Below are 19175 nucleotides of genomic sequence, written 5' to 3'. Positions count from 1 at the left end.
AATATTCATATTAAATAAAATACCAGGCAATGCATGTCATAGTGAGTCAAGACTAGTTATTGAAGACCCCCTGAGATTTCCTAGAAGAAAATAATTTTCCATTGTATACTATAGTACTTTTTCCTGATTGTTCTTTTTTTCAATATAAGTGTTCTTGACTTGAATGCATTTGAGAGACAAAATAAAGCAGAAGGCCTGGGAATGGTTACTGAAGAAGGAACTCGTAAGTAGAATGAAATTGATTCCAGTAGTGCTTAAAACATTATTTGTGCTTGAGGTTTCTGTTGATAAACTTGCTATAAGTAAATCTAGGCTTTGAGTCCTGAATATGCTCTATATTTACAAAATCTTTAGCAATAATTTTTAAGAAAAACATTGTAACTTCCAATATTCTTATCCTCTATTCTTGTTATTTTTCTTTGATCCACAGTCATCGTTCGTGAGCGTGGTATGTTTGGGTTTACAGTTTTCAATATTATTGTTGCAAAAATGTGTTGCAAATACAGAGAGAAATCTTTCATTGCATCTTCCCGGATATCTTTAGGTTTAGCTTTATCGTCTGCAGCAGGTTGTGTGTTCAGCTTGGATAAACAGTTTGATGCTTATTAAAGAAGTGTCATTCATACTTAAGGCATGATTTTAGTTACAACTAACCATTTACTTATTAGATATATATCCTGTTGCCTTTTTTTTTAACCATGGATGCATTGGAGTGCTAAATATTATGGCTTTGCTTTTTCTGTCTCAGTTTTTCTTTTCATTATTATCAGTCTGTTTCTTTTAAATTGCTTTAACGCTTTAATAATACTGGTTTTTATTAGAATTCCAGTTTTAAAGATTGCTGTAAGATTATATGTTCTGCATATTTAATCATAACAGTTGTCACATAATCATTGTATTTATGTATTTTAAAGGTGAAAAAGTGTTGCAGCATGATGAATTTACTCGAGATCTATTTAGATTTTTACAACTGCTCTGTGAAGGGCATAACAATGGTAAGTGAACTGAATTAATTTTGGGGAAAATGTGTGATCAGTCTGTTCTTAAATAGAGTTGAATAGAACTGATTCTAATGGTTTTTTTCCTGTAATTCCTTTAGTTTTCTGAGGGGAAACTGGCATGCCAATAATTTGAATTGCAGAGTTCGATTTGAATTTTTGAATCTTAATGTAATTTCAGTTTTTATCAATCATTAATAGTAAAGCCTATTGCAAGTCTTGTGGATAACAGTTCTGCAGTGGTATTTATGTTGTGGTCTACTGTAGTTCAATTTCCACCACATAAGCATCTGTACCCAGCACGGTACTGAAAAAGAATGTGTTCTTGATGTCTCCATGAAAATATGAAAATAACCATGCATTTTTTATTCCTATATATACTAACCAAGCACAAATCACTTCTTATTTCAGATTTTCAGAATTACCTGCGTACTCAGATGGGCAACACCACAACAGTGAATATTATCATTAGTACAGTTGACTATCTCTTGCGTCTTCAGGTGAGGAAAAAACAGAGGAAAATCAGTATAACATATTTGCCTTTCCTTCATTTTTATAAATTCACATTTTACTGAAATCAAATGTGAAAATCCTCTCTTCAGGGATATCTAAAAGAAGGAATTCTGATTTAATTTATTTCATCTCTTCTTTCCTTTTAAAATAGATGACCTTTCAGAATTCTGTGTGAAACCAGATGTTTGTTAATTTATTTCATTGTTCACTTCTGCAGGGAGCAGAATTAGATAAAAATGCAAGAAGTTATTCTCATGAGAAATAGATCGACACAGAAATACTAAATTTCATCTGCTGCTGATTCAACTTTTGGTGATACAAATGCAGGCAGTAAATATTGCATACAGAATCCAAAACTAGAAAATATAACATTGTTTTTTTTCTTAGGAATCAATCAGTGACTTCTATTGGTACTATTCAGGAAAGGATGTCATCGATGAATCAGGACAACGTAACTTCTCTAAAGCTTTGGCTGTCACCAAACAAATATTCAATTCCCTTACAGAATATATCCAGGTAGACAAAATGTTTTGCTAAAGGTACCAACACTGAAGTTCTATGATTACATGGCCTGATCATGGCCTATCATAAATTTGTATATACTTTGGCTTTATTTTTCTTGATTTTGATGAAGTTACGTGGAATCCCTGGCCCAGTGTAAAGTTAATACTAAAACATGTGAATGACTGCATACCTAACATGATATGATACAGTATTTATGCACTAGATACCAGAGACCTTGGGAAGTTTTCTCGTGTAGCTTTGTGGAAGCCTGAAGTTTCTTTTTTTATTTTTTCAGGGAAAAATCTTAGGAAAGCAAACTGTTTTGTTTGTTTTGTTTTATTTTATTTTCTATAAATAAAAAATGTGGTTTTCTTCATTTTTTTTAGGGCCCTTGCATCGGTAATCAACAGAGTCTGGCTCATAGTAGGCTGTGGGATGCAGTTGTTGGCTTTCTTCATGTCTTTGCCAATATGCAGATGAAACTTTCACAGGTATTTTCAGTAGTCAAGTAATCCTTCTTTGCATATGTATATAAATTACAGTCAAGTGAATGTTGAAAGCTGTAAGGCAGTTAATGTTCTGATACTAGCTGTGGATGGGCCTATTGTAATATAGAGGTCCAAGACTGAATCTCAGGACTAGCATCTTCATATCACTCCTTTTGGCATTAATTACTGTGCACTCACCTTTTTTAACGTCAAACTCACTGCTTCCAACTCAATTACACCTTTCTGATAATGAAGGTGGTAATTTGGTCCCTTCTTCCCTGTTGCCAAAACCTGATGATCTGTCAGAGCAGAAGCACTATTAACAGCATGGTTCCCATGCTACAGCTAAGTAGGGCAAGAGGAAAGCTGGGAAAGATTCAAAGAGGGAGAGACTGTGACAGTCAGTCAACTTGTCCAGATAATTCATCACAGGTAGTGAGCAGGAAGGCAACAGGCAGTGTTGATTTCACTGTGCAGGGCATTGTGGAGTGCCACCCCTCTTCATAGTTTCAGGCTTCTATGTTCTTTTGTGACTTCTGCTTAGCATACCCATACACTCAAACCACTAGGCACTGAATGCAACAGAGTCTCATTTCCTCACTCTTATTGTCTATGCTGCCCTCTGACTTACTCATAAGATTTCTTCCCACTCTACAGAATTGTATCAGAATTTTGACGATACTTGACAGTTTTAGGTCTTTAATGTTACTCATAAATCCATGTTAGACTTATCATGTTCTGTAGTTAATCTGAAAAGTTCTGTTTGAGTGGTAATGCATTATGCCATTAAATATTCCCTGTGAACTGAGAAAGGATAGATTCTTTCTGAGATGAATACTGCCAGATCTGTCGAGCAACCAATTTTGTGAGTTTCTGCTGTCCCTTATCTGCACTTTGGTACTCCTTAAGCTTTATTAAAGCATTAATACCTCTACTGTAGTAGGTTACCCTCATATTGTATAAGATTTCTGATAGTAATTATAAAAAAATGACAATGAAATGTTGCTGAAGAATGTGAACTACATTTAGATGAGCATCCTGCATACTATTTTTTTCCAAATGCATTTAATTTTCCAGGTAAATACAAATTAAAAACAACCTTATACACCCTTTTTTTTGTTTACAGGACTCTGCTCAGATTGAATTGCTTAAAGAACTGCTAGATCTGCTAAAGGATATGGTAGTGATGCTCTTGTCACTGCTTGAAGGTTGGACCTGTTTTTCTTTATGGTCAAATATGATTATCTCAGCTTCATAATATAAAGTATTATAATTGCATTAATCTTTCTAAACTGTCTAATTGCCTTTATGTAATGCCAGGAAAAACCTATTTCTTATTTATTTAGCAATTATTGTGGAATATACATAGTCATGGAAAAGAGCGCTGCTATAGAAAAGCATGTTGAAAGAAAAATTATGAAGATTTAAGAACATTTTTGTTCTGTTCTCAGCATGAATATGAAATTTATTTATTTAAAATGTAGTGATGCCAAATAACTTCCTGTTTTAACACACTACTTAGGTAACGTTGTAAATGGAACTATTGGAAAACAAATGGTAGACACGCTTGTAGAATCATCTAGCAATGTAGAAATGATTTTGAAGTTCTTTGACATGTTCCTCAAGTTAAAAGATCTGACTAACTCAGAGGCTTTCAAAGAGCATGACCCAGATGGTAAAGGCATCATTTCAAAGAAGGAATTCCAGAAATCAATGGAGGCTCAAAAACAATACATACAGTCAGAGATTTGCTGTCCTGTGCAGAAGCTGATGAAAATGATATGTTTAACTATGTTGATTTTGTGGAAAGATTCCATGAACCAGCGAAAGACATTGGATTTAATGTAGCAGTATTGCTAACAAACCTTTCAGAGCACATGCCTAATGATTCACGCCTTCAGAGCTTACTTGAACCTGCAGAAAGTGTTCTTAATTACTTTGAACCATACCTTGGCCGTATTGAAATAATGGGTGGAGCCAAGAAAATAGAAAGAGTTTACTTTGAAATCAGTGAATCCAGTAGAATGCAGTGGGAAAAACCACAGGTGAAGGAATCCAAAAGACAGTTCATATTTGATGTTGTAAATGAAGGTGGAGAGCAAGAAAAAATGGAACTTTTTGTGAATTTCTGTGAAGACACAATCTTTGAAATGCAGTTAGCATCCCAGATCTCTGAAACCGATTCATCTGAGAGACCTGAGGAAGAGGAAGAGGCAGAACCTTGTTATGTAGTGGATATTGGAGATGATGATGAAGAGAAGTCCCTGGAATCTGCTTCAGCTTTTGCAATGGCCTGTGTTGCAGTGAAGAAGAATGTTGCCAACTTTTTAAAAATGGTTACTGTGAAGAACTTAAGGAAACAATACAGGAAAGTTAGAAAGATGACAGTAAAAGAGATGGTGAAAGTGTTTTTCTCCTTTTTCTGGATCCTATTTGTAGGGATGTTCCAACTGTTCTTTACTGTAGTGTGGGGAATTTTCCAGATTCTTTGGAGCACTGTATTTGGGGGTGGCCTGGTTGAAGGAGCCAAAAACATTAAAGTTACTAAAATACTAGGGGACATGCCTGACCCAACACAGTTTGGAATCCATGATGATGTTATGGAAGCAGAAAAAGCTGAAAGTGCTGAGCATGGCATCAGAGCTGAACTTGTGCAGTTTGTGAAGGGTGAAAAGGGAGAAACTGACATAATCTCAGAAATTTTTGGCATTCATACAAAGAAAGAAGGAGGCTCAAAACATGGTCACGATGCTGGACTTGGAGATATTGCAGAAATCCTTGGTACTGATATCCAGTCATCTTTGGAAAACACAGTTCATAAGAAAAAAGGATTACAGGTATGTTGTATGTTAGAGATTTTGTATTTCTTTGCAGAAAATAATAATACTACAAATATATTACTGATTTTTCTATTAGTAACTGAATTATTTGCCAGTTAACTGATTAATAAATGTTCCCAATGAGAACATACTTTCAAATCCGTACTCTTTTAAAAACAAACAGGAGAATTTACGTGGCAGAAAAATTCAGCCCAGTGTGTTGAGATTTCACTGCAGTAAATTGTTGTTATTGTTCATTTGGACTTTATTGAAAACAAAAATATTTAGCAGCTATCTAGGCACAGTTTTTGCTTTAAATTGTTCAGAATCTTGTTTATTCTGCATACTCCATTTTTTCACAGTATATTTCAATTACTTTTACAATCTACTTTCTCCATAATAATGCCTTATCATTGTTGTCTGTCTTCTACATGCTTTACTGATCATATACAATAAAATATCCTTTTTTCCTATTATTTGAAATAATTTTTCCTGAATTTATTGTTACTTTAATTTTTATCATATAATCATTCTTTACTTTTATTCTGTTTTATGAACAATATATTTTGTTCCACTCAGCTGAGCTAAATAGAATTCATCATTCTGTTTAAAAATGGATTGAACTAAATGTCAAAACTCAAATGCATTTGTCATATTTGGAAATCATTTTGTTTTACACTTCAGATCTGTTTCTACTTGTTATTCATAGAATCATAGAATCATAGAATCATTATGGTTGGAAGAGACCTCAAAGATCATCAAGTCCAACCGTATACCTGATGCCACAATGTCCACTAAACCATGTCTTGAAGTACCACATCTAGACGTTTTTTGAATACCTCCAGGGATGGTGACTCCATCACCTCCCTGGGGAGCCTGTTCCAATGCCTAACAACTCTAACAGTGAAGAAGTTCTTTCTAATTCAAATGTATCTTTCCTCTCATCTAATCCACCTCTTTATGGTGTGCTTTCCAGATACTTTCAAGATAAACCTCCATTGTAGAACTTCTTAGTTCATTATTTTATATGTTTTTCTCCAAGATTTGTTTATTGCCTAGATCAAACTATATTTTTTCATTTATTTTTCTTATTATTAATTAATTTTTATGTGTTTACTTAAAAATGACAGTCTTTTAAAATCCTGTCTCATTTAGCATAAATGTAATGTGATTGGTATTTTAAAATACTGTTTTAACTTAAGGATCTTAGCAGGTCTGAGTAAATACTTTGGAATTTTCTTCAACAATTGAAGTAAATATTTTACTTCAGATCTGAGTAAATATTTTAGATTTTGCTTTGCTTTACTTTGATTTATACATTTCTTTCATATTTGTTTGTAACTATTGATAAAAATGCTCAGTAATTTATGCAGATGCTTTGAGTCATTACTGTGAAGTCAGCTATGCAATTTATCCAGCTCTTACTTTAATATGTTATCTAGTGAAACTTAACAAAATCATGTTTACGTTAATCCTGTATTACAGAAATTGCCATTCACATTGTGTATATGAATGGCTCAGGTAATCCAGTTAGAGCACTGGATATAAGTATTAAGCAGAGCTCAACGAAGAAAGCAATGTAAGAATCAAAAATTCCCTTCAGGAAGTCGCTATGTCTTTCTTAAGCATTTACAATAATAAAACTTACACAAATGGATAGAAACAAAAATTTACCTCTAAATACTGGAAAAGCAATTGTGTAGTGATAAGGTCAATGACATTACCATATAGCCAGAGAAACTGCAAAATAACCTATGAAATTGTATATGATGAAGGTTGTTAGGACTTAGTTTTTACTGTGAAGTTCCACATGAATTTGTGCTGAGAGCCATGCAGGTTCACAAATAAGAAAATAAGTAAGTACTGAGCGAACAGAATTTGCTGATAAATCTATGTTATTCATAGCAGTAAAATCAAGAGCTGACTGGAAAGTTGCCTTAAAATAGCAGATGAAAATCAGTGAAGTGATGTATATGGGAGGAAAAGTTGTCATTTTACATGTAAAATGTTGGATTTTCAGCTCATTGTTGCTGTTTGGGTATGAAATCTTGGGAATAGAGTTGTACAGTAGTATCAGTTCAGTGAAAATGTCGACACAGATTGAAAAAGCAATTTTGAATTGTTGAGAAAGGAATAGAGAGAGGAAAACCCCAGAATATTACTATGCTTCATGAACCCAAAGTATATCTGTGTCTTGAAGACCAGATTCCCCTATTTCAAAAAGAATGTGATAAAACTGAAAAAAGTTCAGTGAAGGTCAAAAAGTTATTAAAACTTAATATGGAACAAATCTTCTGTATGGAATTAAGTAGGTTAAGGCTCTTCAGCCTGGAAAGGAGACGACTGAAAGGGCATATGATAGAGGCATGGAGAGAATGGTTAGGTATTTCTTCATTCTCCCCACCCCCCCTGCCATGCCTTAGAAGAACTAGGCATCATCAAACGATCTCTGAATTACTCTCCAACAACTTGAGATCCTAAGGGAGACTCTTTGTGGAACAGTTACACATGCTTCCATCACCTGTACTAGATGAGGTTCCACAAATAAGCGGTGAGATAAGCAAGGCAAGATTGATTTAGTAACTTCTTTCACTACTTATGTGCGAGAGGTAGACATCCAGGTGAGTAGTGGGGGAAAAGTTTAGATAACTCTATTTATGTATTAATGAGAAATGTAGGAAAATACACCAATAGACAATTGGTGTCTAAGTACTTTGAGAGAACACAGAAAAGTGTTAAAAATTAAGACAGGTTTTTGCAAAAGTGAATGGTAACAAATTTAGACATTTGAGATTCCTTTGTGAATCTAGGACTTCAGAGACTGCATCTCTTTGATTTCCAGTGAAGCTTAGATATTCAAACTGCATTTGAAATGAGTTTACTTTGGTCTTGGACACTGAGCCTAAAGGAGTTTGAAATCCAGGCCCCAGCTTCTTTGCTGCAGTTAGCCATCTGTAAAATTGTATATTGGTCTTTCCTTATCTCAAGGGAATGTTGTAAACACATACTTAGATGCTTGTGAGGTGTGCCAGTAAGGTTTAATGAACCATCGACTCATCTAGGATAAATAGTTTGAAGAAAACATTGCATAAGTAAAAGTTGTTTAAATATTTGTCTGTTTTCAGTTGCATCTGTTGATCTTGACAAAGTAATTGGGTTTTGTAATACTTGATAATTACACAGATCTTTTTCAGATTTTTGATGCTATCATTGATACATTATTCCTCGTTTCATATTTGGAATGAGGCAAACTGATGCTCCTTTTCCACATAATCAGTAACTGCACTGAGTCTTTGTGAGTGACTTTTGTGTTAGGGTATGATCTGGATGTAGTTAACATTCATCCTCAACTGGTCAGATAATCTGTCTGATAACCATGTATAATTACTTTAAGTTTTTCAGTCAACTGGGCTACTTACAGTATTGGTAACACTATACTGAAAAAGGCTATCAGAAGAATTTCTGCAGTTTTCGCTGTTAAAATCTAGTCTGAGCTGTCTATTTTTAAAAATGTAACACTTTAAAAGTGCAAAGTGGTATAAAAATATAGTGTGGTAATTATTTTATTTGTTTCTTAGAAAACAGTAACTAAAGTAACCAAAATTTTATTTGAATGCATCCATTTTGACAGTTAAAATACTTTTTGCAGATATCTGAAATTGCAAAAGAAGCTGAAACAGAAAGAAAAGTAGGAGCTGAGAAGGCTGAGTAAGTTATTTTTACACAATTCCTGTTCAATTCCTTGCTACTTCCTAATGCTAATAATTTGGCCAGAAAGAAGCCAAGAAATGCTCAGTATTCAAAGCACTTTATCTACACTTTGTCTCATCAGATTTTTGAAAAGCAGCGCAGTGCTAAGGGGTGGCAGACCATCTCAGTGGGCAACAAAATGGTATTCTGATTTTTATGGCCGTTGACAAATCTGCATAAATAAATCTGTGGCTATTGTCTTTTTTTATAATTTTCAGGCAACAATAGTGAATCATTGAAACACAAGATTTGACTAACCAAACAATGTTTATTATCGCTGTTTTATCTGTTCTCAAGTTGTGAACTTGACAGCATATACATTCCTTTGTCCAGTCATCCTGCATATGACTGCCTTATAAACAACTTTTAAAATGTTTACCTTGCTTTAGCAGCATCCTACTTGTAAGGGGCATGCTGTCTTTCTGGACCTGCAGCCACATGGTAGACTTGCAGCATGATGAATGCCCTTAAAATATTTGTAGACATACACAAAAGATCTCCTAGAGATTCTTACATATTCAAAAGCTATACATAGGGTTTTTTCTTTGTTTTCTGGTTTGCTTCATGTTTAAAATGTTTACTTCAGCCTAATTTATCTTTCTCCTCTTACCTACCAAAGTTAATTTTTTTAAGTGCACCATTGGGGTCGATATTTTAGGATCGGATACCCTTTGTATAGGTTGTCTGAAAAGTATCCTTTTTTTTCCTCCGTGTATATATGTTTATATGTCTGTATTTATGCGTATATGTATGTGTATATACATACATGTATCTATGTATGTCTGACATGGACAAGAACGTGTACACATATATATATGCCCAACATGTGTGCATTTAAATGGAGTTCTTTAGGGTTTTTTCTGTTACCTCATTAAATTATGCCATCTGCACTATCTGTGGTGGTTCAGCATATTTTCATTTACTAACTATTACCTTTCAGGCTGCATCTAACATTCTTCTGCAATTAAAAAGTCCCCTTCTTGCATTTTATTGTCACAGAATTGTTTTGATATGATTTGTCTCTCTCTTCAATCCCTGTGGGGATGTTAAGCATATTATTTTCATGGTTTAGAGCACTTCCAGTAATTAAAAAGTACACTTACAAACTCTTCTATGGTTTTTTTTTTTGGTACTATGTATCCAAAGAACTTGTTGATGAGTGTTACTCAGTATGAAGACAGTAACTTCAAAATAAGCCGTTTCAGAAACTGTTTTATCTAGACCATGTTACAACGTACTATTAAGTTGGCTAATATTTAGATTGATCAAATGAACCCTTTTAAAGTTTTGTTAAATCATATCACTGCTGGACTTTGTTGACTGATTTTTGTCTCCTGAATTAGACATCAGTAGCATATTCACCAGTCCTTCAGTGAAGTAATTTATAAATATCTAGGAATTCGCCCAAAATCTCCTGTGCCACTGATTTTCTTATTTTAGGCTTTTTCACCTCTTATTTTCCATAAGCATGATCTCTTTCCACCTCTGTTATTTTATTGGACTTACTTTCCCTATTCCCTGTTGTCATGTCTTGTCTGCCATGCTTAATTCTCCTTGCATGTACTTCTGCAGCATATTCAAATTGCCTTCAGCTTAAAAATAGGAGTTTAAATGGATTACATTTCTGAGGCTGCAACAGGGACTTTTTTTGGTAGAAGATAAACACATTCTTAGGCACCTATCGCATGATTCCTACTGCAGTAGTAGTGCGATAAAGTGAACAACATACTGCATTTCTTTATGCTTATGCCTAAAACTTTCAACCACCTCAATGCCTCAACATTCTTTTACATATATGCAAATTCAGCTTTTTTTTTTTAGTTTAGTAACTAAATTCCCCTGTTACTACATACAGTCTTGATACTTGATTTTCATAAAGGCCGTTCAGTGGCACAGAAGGAATGATTGTCATCTTGTACATACTTTGTAAGGTACAACTCTCTGAAGCAAACTTCCTTGTTATTATTCATTCATCTTTGTAACAACAGTGGTTGCTTTGACTGAAATGAATTCATTTTATGATACTGTGATTCAGTTGTTATACTGTGTGCCAAATCCCAAAGGCTTTATTTCTCTTCTTCAGCCCCAGGCTCAAGAAAGTACATGTGAGCTCCTAAAGTTTTTATGTTGCTTGTGTTGAGTATATAGGTATGTCACTCGTTTTGGCCAACATTATTCACTTCACACTTGGCACAGTAGCTTCTGCCTGATTTTTGGCTTTTTACCCTTTTGATCTCCCCTCAACAACTCTATTCTTGCATATCATTTGAAACTAAGATCACTTCTTTTTACTCTGTGTTTACTATCTACCTCAAGTCTTTTGCTTACAATCATTTTTCTTCCAGTGTCAAAACTAACTTTCAAAGCCAAACTTTCTGAATTAGAATTCCTTCTAAATGAATGGAAGTTTGGCTAGGTATTTTTGTTTACATAACCTTTCTTCTAGCATGGAAGATGGTGAGAAACAAGATAAAGCAAAGGAAGTGCAATCTGAGCAGCAAGAAGAGGGAAAAATGAAGAAAAAGAAGCGAAGGCATGGACAAAAAATTGAGAAACCAGAGGCTGTTATGGCTAACTTTTTCAAAGCTTTGGAAATTTATCAAACAAAAATGCTTGTAAGTTTTTAATAAATTCTTTTAGTCATTGAATTTTTATTGATGTAATATAGAACACTTGTTTGATACTGAAGGCAGAAATGTCATAAAAGGAACATCGGCATGAGCTTTCAAATGACTGGCTGTATTCAGTCTTTGGTGATTTTTATAATACCTCATAGACTTATATAAATAAAGTGTTTGTGTGTGTAATTTCTCCTGTCTTGTTCTAACAGGACAGATTAACCTCTTGAGCTCCTCGTTAGGAGCTCCCTATTTTCCATAATCAAACTTCTAGAATCTGTAATTCTATATTCTATAAGATTTTTCTTTGTTCATCAAATGATGAACTCTCTGAAACCTTCTCAAATATTTTATTCCAATTTCTTTTATTAGCATTTCTTTTCCAGACTTCCTTCAAGAAAGTTTTCCGTAATATTCTGTTTCAGTCTTCCCTGTTGAAATTTTAAGCCTATTATTTTTAATCCCACTTACCATGAAATGGGAGAATAGGCTGCCAAGAAATGCACTTGCTCATTGCTCATTATAACTGGTGTATGAAGGCAACACAATTATGTATTTATTCTCTTAGAAACCTTGCTGCCTACTTTTCTTATCTTGATATTAGCTACAGGCCACCTCTAATTATTTTTATTTTTTCTTTTAGCACTACTTGGCAAGAAATTTTTATAACTTGAGGTTTCTTGCTCTATTTGTTGCATTTGCCATCAACTTTATCCTTCTATTTTACAAGGTAAGATTATGCATTGTTCTTTAAATGTTTTTTGGTTATTTCCAGAGGAGTATTTAATGATGGTTTCAAGGCTTGTTTAATAAAGCCATTATTACAAACCCTTCAAACATAAACTAAAGCATTTAGATATGAAGTAGTTAAAATAATATTTTAAATTTTGTAACTAAAATTTGTGGTATTAAACCTATTCTGTTTTTATTTTACTCAGGTTGAATGAAGACAGATTTATTTCATTCATCCTTTATAGTTGAGCTTGTGTTTCTAGGCATTTTTTCATTTACTCACATAAGTCTGTTATTGTTTGGATTGTTAATCTTGTCATGGGAAATTTGAAATCCGACTAAAATAACTCAAATGTCAAAACTGTTGCATTTTTTTCTCTCATTTGTTTTAAAGATACTGATACTGTTTTAAAGAACTTCAGTTCATCTGATTATTCTCAATTATTACATTTCTGCTTTTTCAAAGGAACCCTACTGACTACACTCATTCTTGACTGGGAAATAGTTTATTCATAATTTCAGAATCAGAGTAATGTCTCAATTTAATGAGATGAGCTCATATGTTTTAGTTATACTTAATTTATTCATAATTTTTTTTCATGCCTTTCAGGCCTGGTGTTTGGCGTTTTGGGGGGGAGTACTTGCTTTATTTAATTTCTTTTTTCTTATTTTTAAATGAATTTAATAATCTCTAATGAATATCAAATGTGTATTTTTTTCCCATTTTATGTTTCCATGTGAGAGTATAATTCAGTTTTCATACTTATTTGCTCCACTTTCTTCATTGTTATTGCCAATATGGTTGTTAATGACTGTTGTGATGAAGTTATTTTTATGCTGGGATTGGAAGTTTAATTGATTGGTATGACCAGGCAGAAGAAATACAAAGCAAGACAAGACTTTTCATAGTAGGCTACAGTTCTTTTTCTATATCACTGAAGAAGGTTATACATCCATACTTCAAACTTAATCTTAGGGTTTTACCTGAATCTAATGAGTTGCTTCAGGTTCTGGTGTATAACCCAGTGATACAAAGTGGAACATCTTCAGCAGCCTTCACTAATTTTATTCCTGAATCTTCACAACATCTATCCATGAAAAGGAATAGAATTCATTAAAGAGAACCCCCATCCATAAAAGCCTCATTTTTTTTCCTTTACTTACAAATTTGAAGTCTGTAGGAAAAGTCCTCATTTATCTTAATCCTAGAATCTGGCCCTTTTGATTTTCCCCTTCTAGATATAGGATGCAAGCTGCAATAAGGTGATGAATCTTGTGTTTTCCAATATTATATTTTCTGGTTCTGTTGTTTACCACCAAAAACTGTAGAGAAGACAAAGGCAGCTGCCTGAACATTCAGTCTAGAGGTAACTGAATCTTGATTTCAAATACCTTGAAAAGCAACTCCTACAACAGTTATAGTCTCAGAGACAGGGCAGGCAAAGAACTAAAAGGCTCTTGAAAACTGGGTAGAATGTTTGTGCAGCATTCCAGGAGAAAGACCGTCAGGGCTATTGAAGGCTCCCTTCTTGCCTCTCTCTTTCCATCCCATATGGTTAGAGAAGATGGACTTCAAAGGTATACGCAGAATTCTGCTTTTGTCTATGCCAGTCCTTTTCTCCTCACTCTTTTCTGCTTTTCATTGGGTCTTGTGGGCCAGCCAACAACCCGTTCCGTTGCAGAATGAGGACAAAAGTTTGTGTTTATCAGTTAAAGTCCATCTGTCATAGATACAGGAAAGAGTCAGTGGGAACCAAACAAGACTGAACAAGACTTCAGCTTTCAGATGAAGATGTCAAAAGAAGGGCAATTTGGGCTTTTATTTTAAAGGCCAGGTTTTTAAAGTCGCTGGAAGAATTTAGGTCAGTATGTCCACTTTGTGGCTTGGGGTATTTACGAAATACTGATTGAATACTGTATTAATTTGTAAGCTCTAAACTAAGTCCTGAAATAAAAACTTATGGACAATGTACAAGTTGATATCGTGAGAACTTTGCTTCCTTCTAGACTCTAGCAATCAGGAACAACATAGATTACAAAACAAACCCTAAATTCAGTCATATTAGTTAACCCTGTCATTGTTTGGTTCTTCCAAGAAAACATTTTTGCCTTTCTCATTGTTTGCTTTGGGTTTGCTATGGCACTGTTAAAGGAGAGATTTGTGAACTGTCATATGCCTGTACTTGCTTCTTCTAGATTCTCTTTTCAGTGATGTGAGATGATGTGGAGACTTCTGCTGTGAAAATGAAGGACATTACTGTTCAAAGCTAACATTCTATCATCTTCCCGAGCAGGCTTTGCAAAACACCATTTGTCATTGTAGGAAAGGAAAAGCTTTTAAGTTTATTGTGTGTTTTCAACGTGCTTGAATTTCTGTCAGGTGACAGAAGAGCCACTTGATGAAGTAGAGGAAGACTCTAATCTCTGGAACTCTTTTGATGAAGAGGAAGAGGAGGAGGGCATGGTGTTTTTTGTTTTAGAAGAAAGTACAGGTTACATGGCACCTGCTCTCAGAGCACTGGCAGTTATTCATACTATCATCTCCTTTGTCTGTGTGATTGGATACTATTGCTTAAAGGCAAGTTCTGATTCTTACTACTAATCTATTATTTGTTAAAGAACATTGGCTATGTCCCAAAGTGATTTTTGGAGCCAATACTGGAATACCTATTTGTACCTAGGCATTTACAAATTCTCACTACTCAGTATGTAGATGTTTTCCTCATGTACTCACTCTGGCAGAGATGGAGATAACTTTTTTCATAGCAGTGTGCATGTTTTGGATTTGTGGTTAAAACAGTGCTGGTAACACACCCACCTTTTGGTTATCGCTGAACAGTGCTTGCATGGTGTGAAGGCTTTCTCTTTGCTTTACCCACTCTGTGCATCCTCCAGTGAGGATGTTGGGAGGGGGCAAGAAGATGGGAAGGGGCACAACTGGAACAACTGACCTGAATGGACCAAAAGGATATTCCATACCATGTAACGTCATGCTCAGTGGTAAAAACTTGGGGCTGGGGCTTGACTTCCAAGGTGGCCGTTGCTCAGAGACTGGCTAGGCATTGATCTGCTTGTGGGAGGTGCAGTGTGATGTTTGGTCTTATATAGTACTGTAAAGGGTACTTAATACTGTAGGTAGCTATCATGATTGCTGAAAATATATAAACCATGATGATGATGTCCACGGTCATTTTCATAGGTCCCTCTGGTTGTATTCAAGAGAGAAAAGGAGGTAGCTAGGAAGCTGGAATTTGACGGACTATACATAACTGAACAGCCATCTGAAGATGATATTAAAGGACAATGGGATCGCCTGGTTATAAATACTCCGTATGTAAAATTAAACGGTTCTATGTAAACTGTTTATAAATATTATAGCTCATTAAGCCACTGATCTAGGACCTTCCCTGTCCACCTGCCACCTAGTTCATCTAAAAGAAAGGCGTTTTTCATCTTATATTGGATGCTACAGTAGTAGATTCTAATGTGAAATCCTGTATTATCTGTTTATTTAATAAATACTATCATAACATGTATATTCCACCTCCTTTTCATTTTTCTAGGATTTGCAAGGATTGTGCATCTTACCTCACAAGCTCTCTCCAAGACGTTTCACATATTAGTCACTACTGAGAAAGTTTTAAAAAGATAGCTTCCATCCTTTTCAGTGAATCAATTTCACATTCATTTTGTGTAGCAGTATTCTCCTGCCTGCCTTTCCCACTTCTTGCTAACAAAATTTGTATGTGACAAGAGAAGTAAATCTAGTGTAAAACAGCAATCCCAGAATTTGAGTAGGTCTGACAGGAATTACTGTCACGTTGTCTGCGATAGCAAATACTGTAGTAGTCATGCACTGATTCTAGGAGACTCACTTGGTGTTCTGTGAGTGAATGATACAAGTGTAGGCAAGAAAAAGAAAGATATCAGTAAGCTGCAGCAGTCTGTAGGAGTGACACAGAGAAATACAGCAAGTCAACTCTCTTCTTTTGAAACAATGCCTTGTCTACAGGCTCTTTTCCAGAATTCACTCTTTCAAAACAACTAGAATCATGTTTTGGTACTAGTATACCTAGGCTTAGATTCTTGTCTTTCCCTAATAATTTAAGGACGGTAACAGAAAACTGGAAAAGAACAAAGTTATTTACAAGTCACAAAGTAGTTGTGGCTAGTATGTGCAGGCATAAGTAAGTATTTGATAAAATTGGAAATTCTTGAATGTTTTGTTTTCCTACACCTGAGTTTTAAGAATTTTCCTTAATTTCAGTTAGAAATACAGACTAGCACATATTATTAAGGTTACAATAGAAGGCAATTGGGAAACTGGAGAGCTTGCTTAATTTCCAGCTCATTTCTTTAACTATTGATTAGCAAGCTATCTAGACATCCAGTAAGTTTATCCTCAGCAAAAACAAGCATGAATTAATGAGATAGATTGTCAGCTTATCCCAAACAACATGCCATACAGCCTGTTCTCAGCATGTTGCACTGTCTGCTGGAGTTGAATAAAAGATTAAGGCTAATTTAAGCAGACTAATCCCTCTGATGTGAACTGACTCTCAAGGTTTCGTGCAGGTATTGTACCATCATGGTAACCACTGCTGGAGGGTACCCAGTGTTGTATATATACTGAAATGTGCTTTCTATAAGTGAAAAATAAAGTAATTAAAAAGGTAAAAGAGGTTCCCTAATAACTGCAGCACCACTAGATGTTTGTGGTAAAAGAGATAGACACAAGCTAGCTACATTGGAGACATACTTTGCTTAAAAGTCTGAGAAATCAAGGAAGGAAAGAATACAGAGCATTGGACCAGAATATACCATCTGAGTCCCTGAAACCATTTGCCTTAATCTGGAGTAATTTCATTCTATTCTAAATTCAGAAAAATAAAAAATTGAACACTTAATAAGTAGTTGGGAAGTTTGCCTTGCATCCCAGCCAAACAGTGTTCTGGAATCTTATTCTTCTGATGTTAACACTTGCTTTATTTTACCAATACTGTCCTTTAGTTTAAGCAGTTATTTTTCTTTTTTACCTTCCTGCATATTTTATACCTTCCTGCTCAACTCAGTGAGACAGCCATGAAATAGGATGAGAAAAACCTTAGATTTTGTAGTGTTTCCTGCTAATTGGCATTCTTCAAATCTAACATAATATACAGTCAGACTGTCAGAATGAAGAATTCCTGGGCGCTGCTATTCATAAGACAGTTCAGTTCAAGAACAGTATTTTTTATGATCAAGTTGAAGATCAGGGAAATGTCACTGATAAGAGAGAATCCTGCCTTTTTTCTTGCAGGTCAAAGCTGATGTATTTCCTAGTGTCTGTTCTAAGATCTCCCCTGGATAAAACTAGTTGCTTTTTGAAGCATCATGGTCACGACTCAAAAAAAGCAGGGAATTTTCAATAAAAGACACCATGACACCTCTTCAGTGTTTGAGATCTGCTGCTTCATTTCTTTCTCTTTTGTATGCATAATAGCTTTTATTTTAATTATCAGTGTGGGCATGGCTGCTCAGAGGCAGATGATGCAAAATGCTTTTTAGCTGAACTGCCTTGCAGCTTTAGAAATATAAATTTTTTTTACCTTGTCTTATTCTGGGATGTCAGATCCAGTAACAACAGTATGATACACCTGAGAACAAGATTACCACTAACCCCTGTTTTTGCCAAATGATCTTTGCTATTTTCTGGGAGTTTTTTAATATTTTTTGAATTTTAATTTTATGTTGGCAAACTGCCCACTGGTTCCCAAGTGTTCAGCCTCTATTTGAAATGTAATCCAGTGAACTTAAAAATTATTTATGCTACAAGACTCTCTTATTTTCCTCTGAAAATCATTGTCCATATTGATTTTATGGCTAGGAGCAATAAAGTATTTATTTAGTATTTAAAGTATTTATTTATTTAGGAGATTAATGGTATTACAGTGACTACCCTCCTATTCTCCTATTCTTGAGTTGTTGGGATCATTAAGTGGTAATATTTAGCCTGTTGTCCTTTTGTAGCCAATCATATTTGTGGATGTGAAAAAGAAAAGGGGGAGGGGAGCGAAGATAATATTGCAGCAAATGATGATTAATAACATCTGTTGTCCACATGAAAAGAAATTCTCGTAATTTGAAGTGCAGTGTGTGAAGTGCAGTGTGTGAGTGAATGACATTGTACCAGAATCTGCAGTGATCAGGAACATGGTATTTTCTTTTTTTGGTTGTTTTTTTTCTTTCCCCAAACAAGTTAAATAACTTGAAATATCTTTGCCTTATCTATATAGGTCCTTTCCTAACAATTACTGGGACAAATTTGTAAAACGGAAGGTAGGCTTTTTATATTTCTATTATGTTAGTCATAGCAATAATCTACTAATCAGTTAAATCAGATATCTATGTGTAATATACTTCTGTACACATAAATACACAAATAATTCAGAACTGAAATTTGTCTTATGGAAGTCATTGTTGTGGTAAATGTCTCCGTGAACAGGCAGCTGCAGCGTAGGTGGGAGAAGGGAGGAAGACAGAAGGCTGCGGTTTCCTTCCTAGACTCAGGCATTCAAAATAACTTTGTGCTGTCAATCAGCCACGCAGGTCTAATTTACAGTCATTGTCATCTTTAGGATACAAAGCCCCCTCATCCCTCTAAAAAAAGAAAAACATGCCAGCTTAAATGATGGCAAATTATACATAAGCTTTCAGATAATAGCCTTTAATGCTTCTATTTTTCTTTTTTATGCACAGCCACACACCCCCCCC

The 19175-nt window shown here is 34.8% G+C and overlaps 1 protein-coding gene across 1 annotated transcript in view; it reads left to right on the top strand.

Annotated features, from left to right (window-relative positions):
* Positions 1-149: 149 nt before the first annotated feature.
* The window catches only part of RYR3 (ryanodine receptor 3), a gene marked incomplete at its 5' end in the record, with an annotated part of 29136 nt that continues 10110 nt past the window's right edge, over positions 150-19175 (top strand). Inside the window, 15 exons of the mRNA XM_009703699.1 lie at positions 150-223; positions 431-568; positions 915-995; positions 1410-1498; positions 1899-2027; positions 2402-2506; positions 3630-3711; positions 4026-4178; positions 4268-5340; positions 8972-9030; positions 11519-11687; positions 12334-12420; positions 14803-15000; positions 15622-15752; positions 18698-18740. Coding sequence (XP_009702001.1) covers positions 150-223; positions 431-568; positions 915-995; positions 1410-1498; positions 1899-2027; positions 2402-2506; positions 3630-3711; positions 4026-4178; positions 4268-5340; positions 8972-9030; positions 11519-11687; positions 12334-12420; positions 14803-15000; positions 15622-15752; positions 18698-18740 — 2611 coding nt within the window. The remainder of the gene's footprint in view (positions 224-430; positions 569-914; positions 996-1409; positions 1499-1898; positions 2028-2401; positions 2507-3629; positions 3712-4025; positions 4179-4267; positions 5341-8971; positions 9031-11518; positions 11688-12333; positions 12421-14802; positions 15001-15621; positions 15753-18697; positions 18741-19175) is intronic.

Source organism: Cariama cristata, unplaced genomic scaffold (genome assembly GCF_000690535.1).
Source record: "Cariama cristata isolate BGI_N322 unplaced genomic scaffold, ASM69053v1 scaffold34807, whole genome shotgun sequence".
In the NCBI taxonomy this organism is placed as follows: domain Eukaryota; kingdom Metazoa; phylum Chordata; class Aves; order Cariamiformes; family Cariamidae; genus Cariama; species Cariama cristata.
The sequence above is the reverse complement of the archived record's forward strand: the minus strand, read 5'-3'. Positions and strand labels throughout refer to the sequence as shown.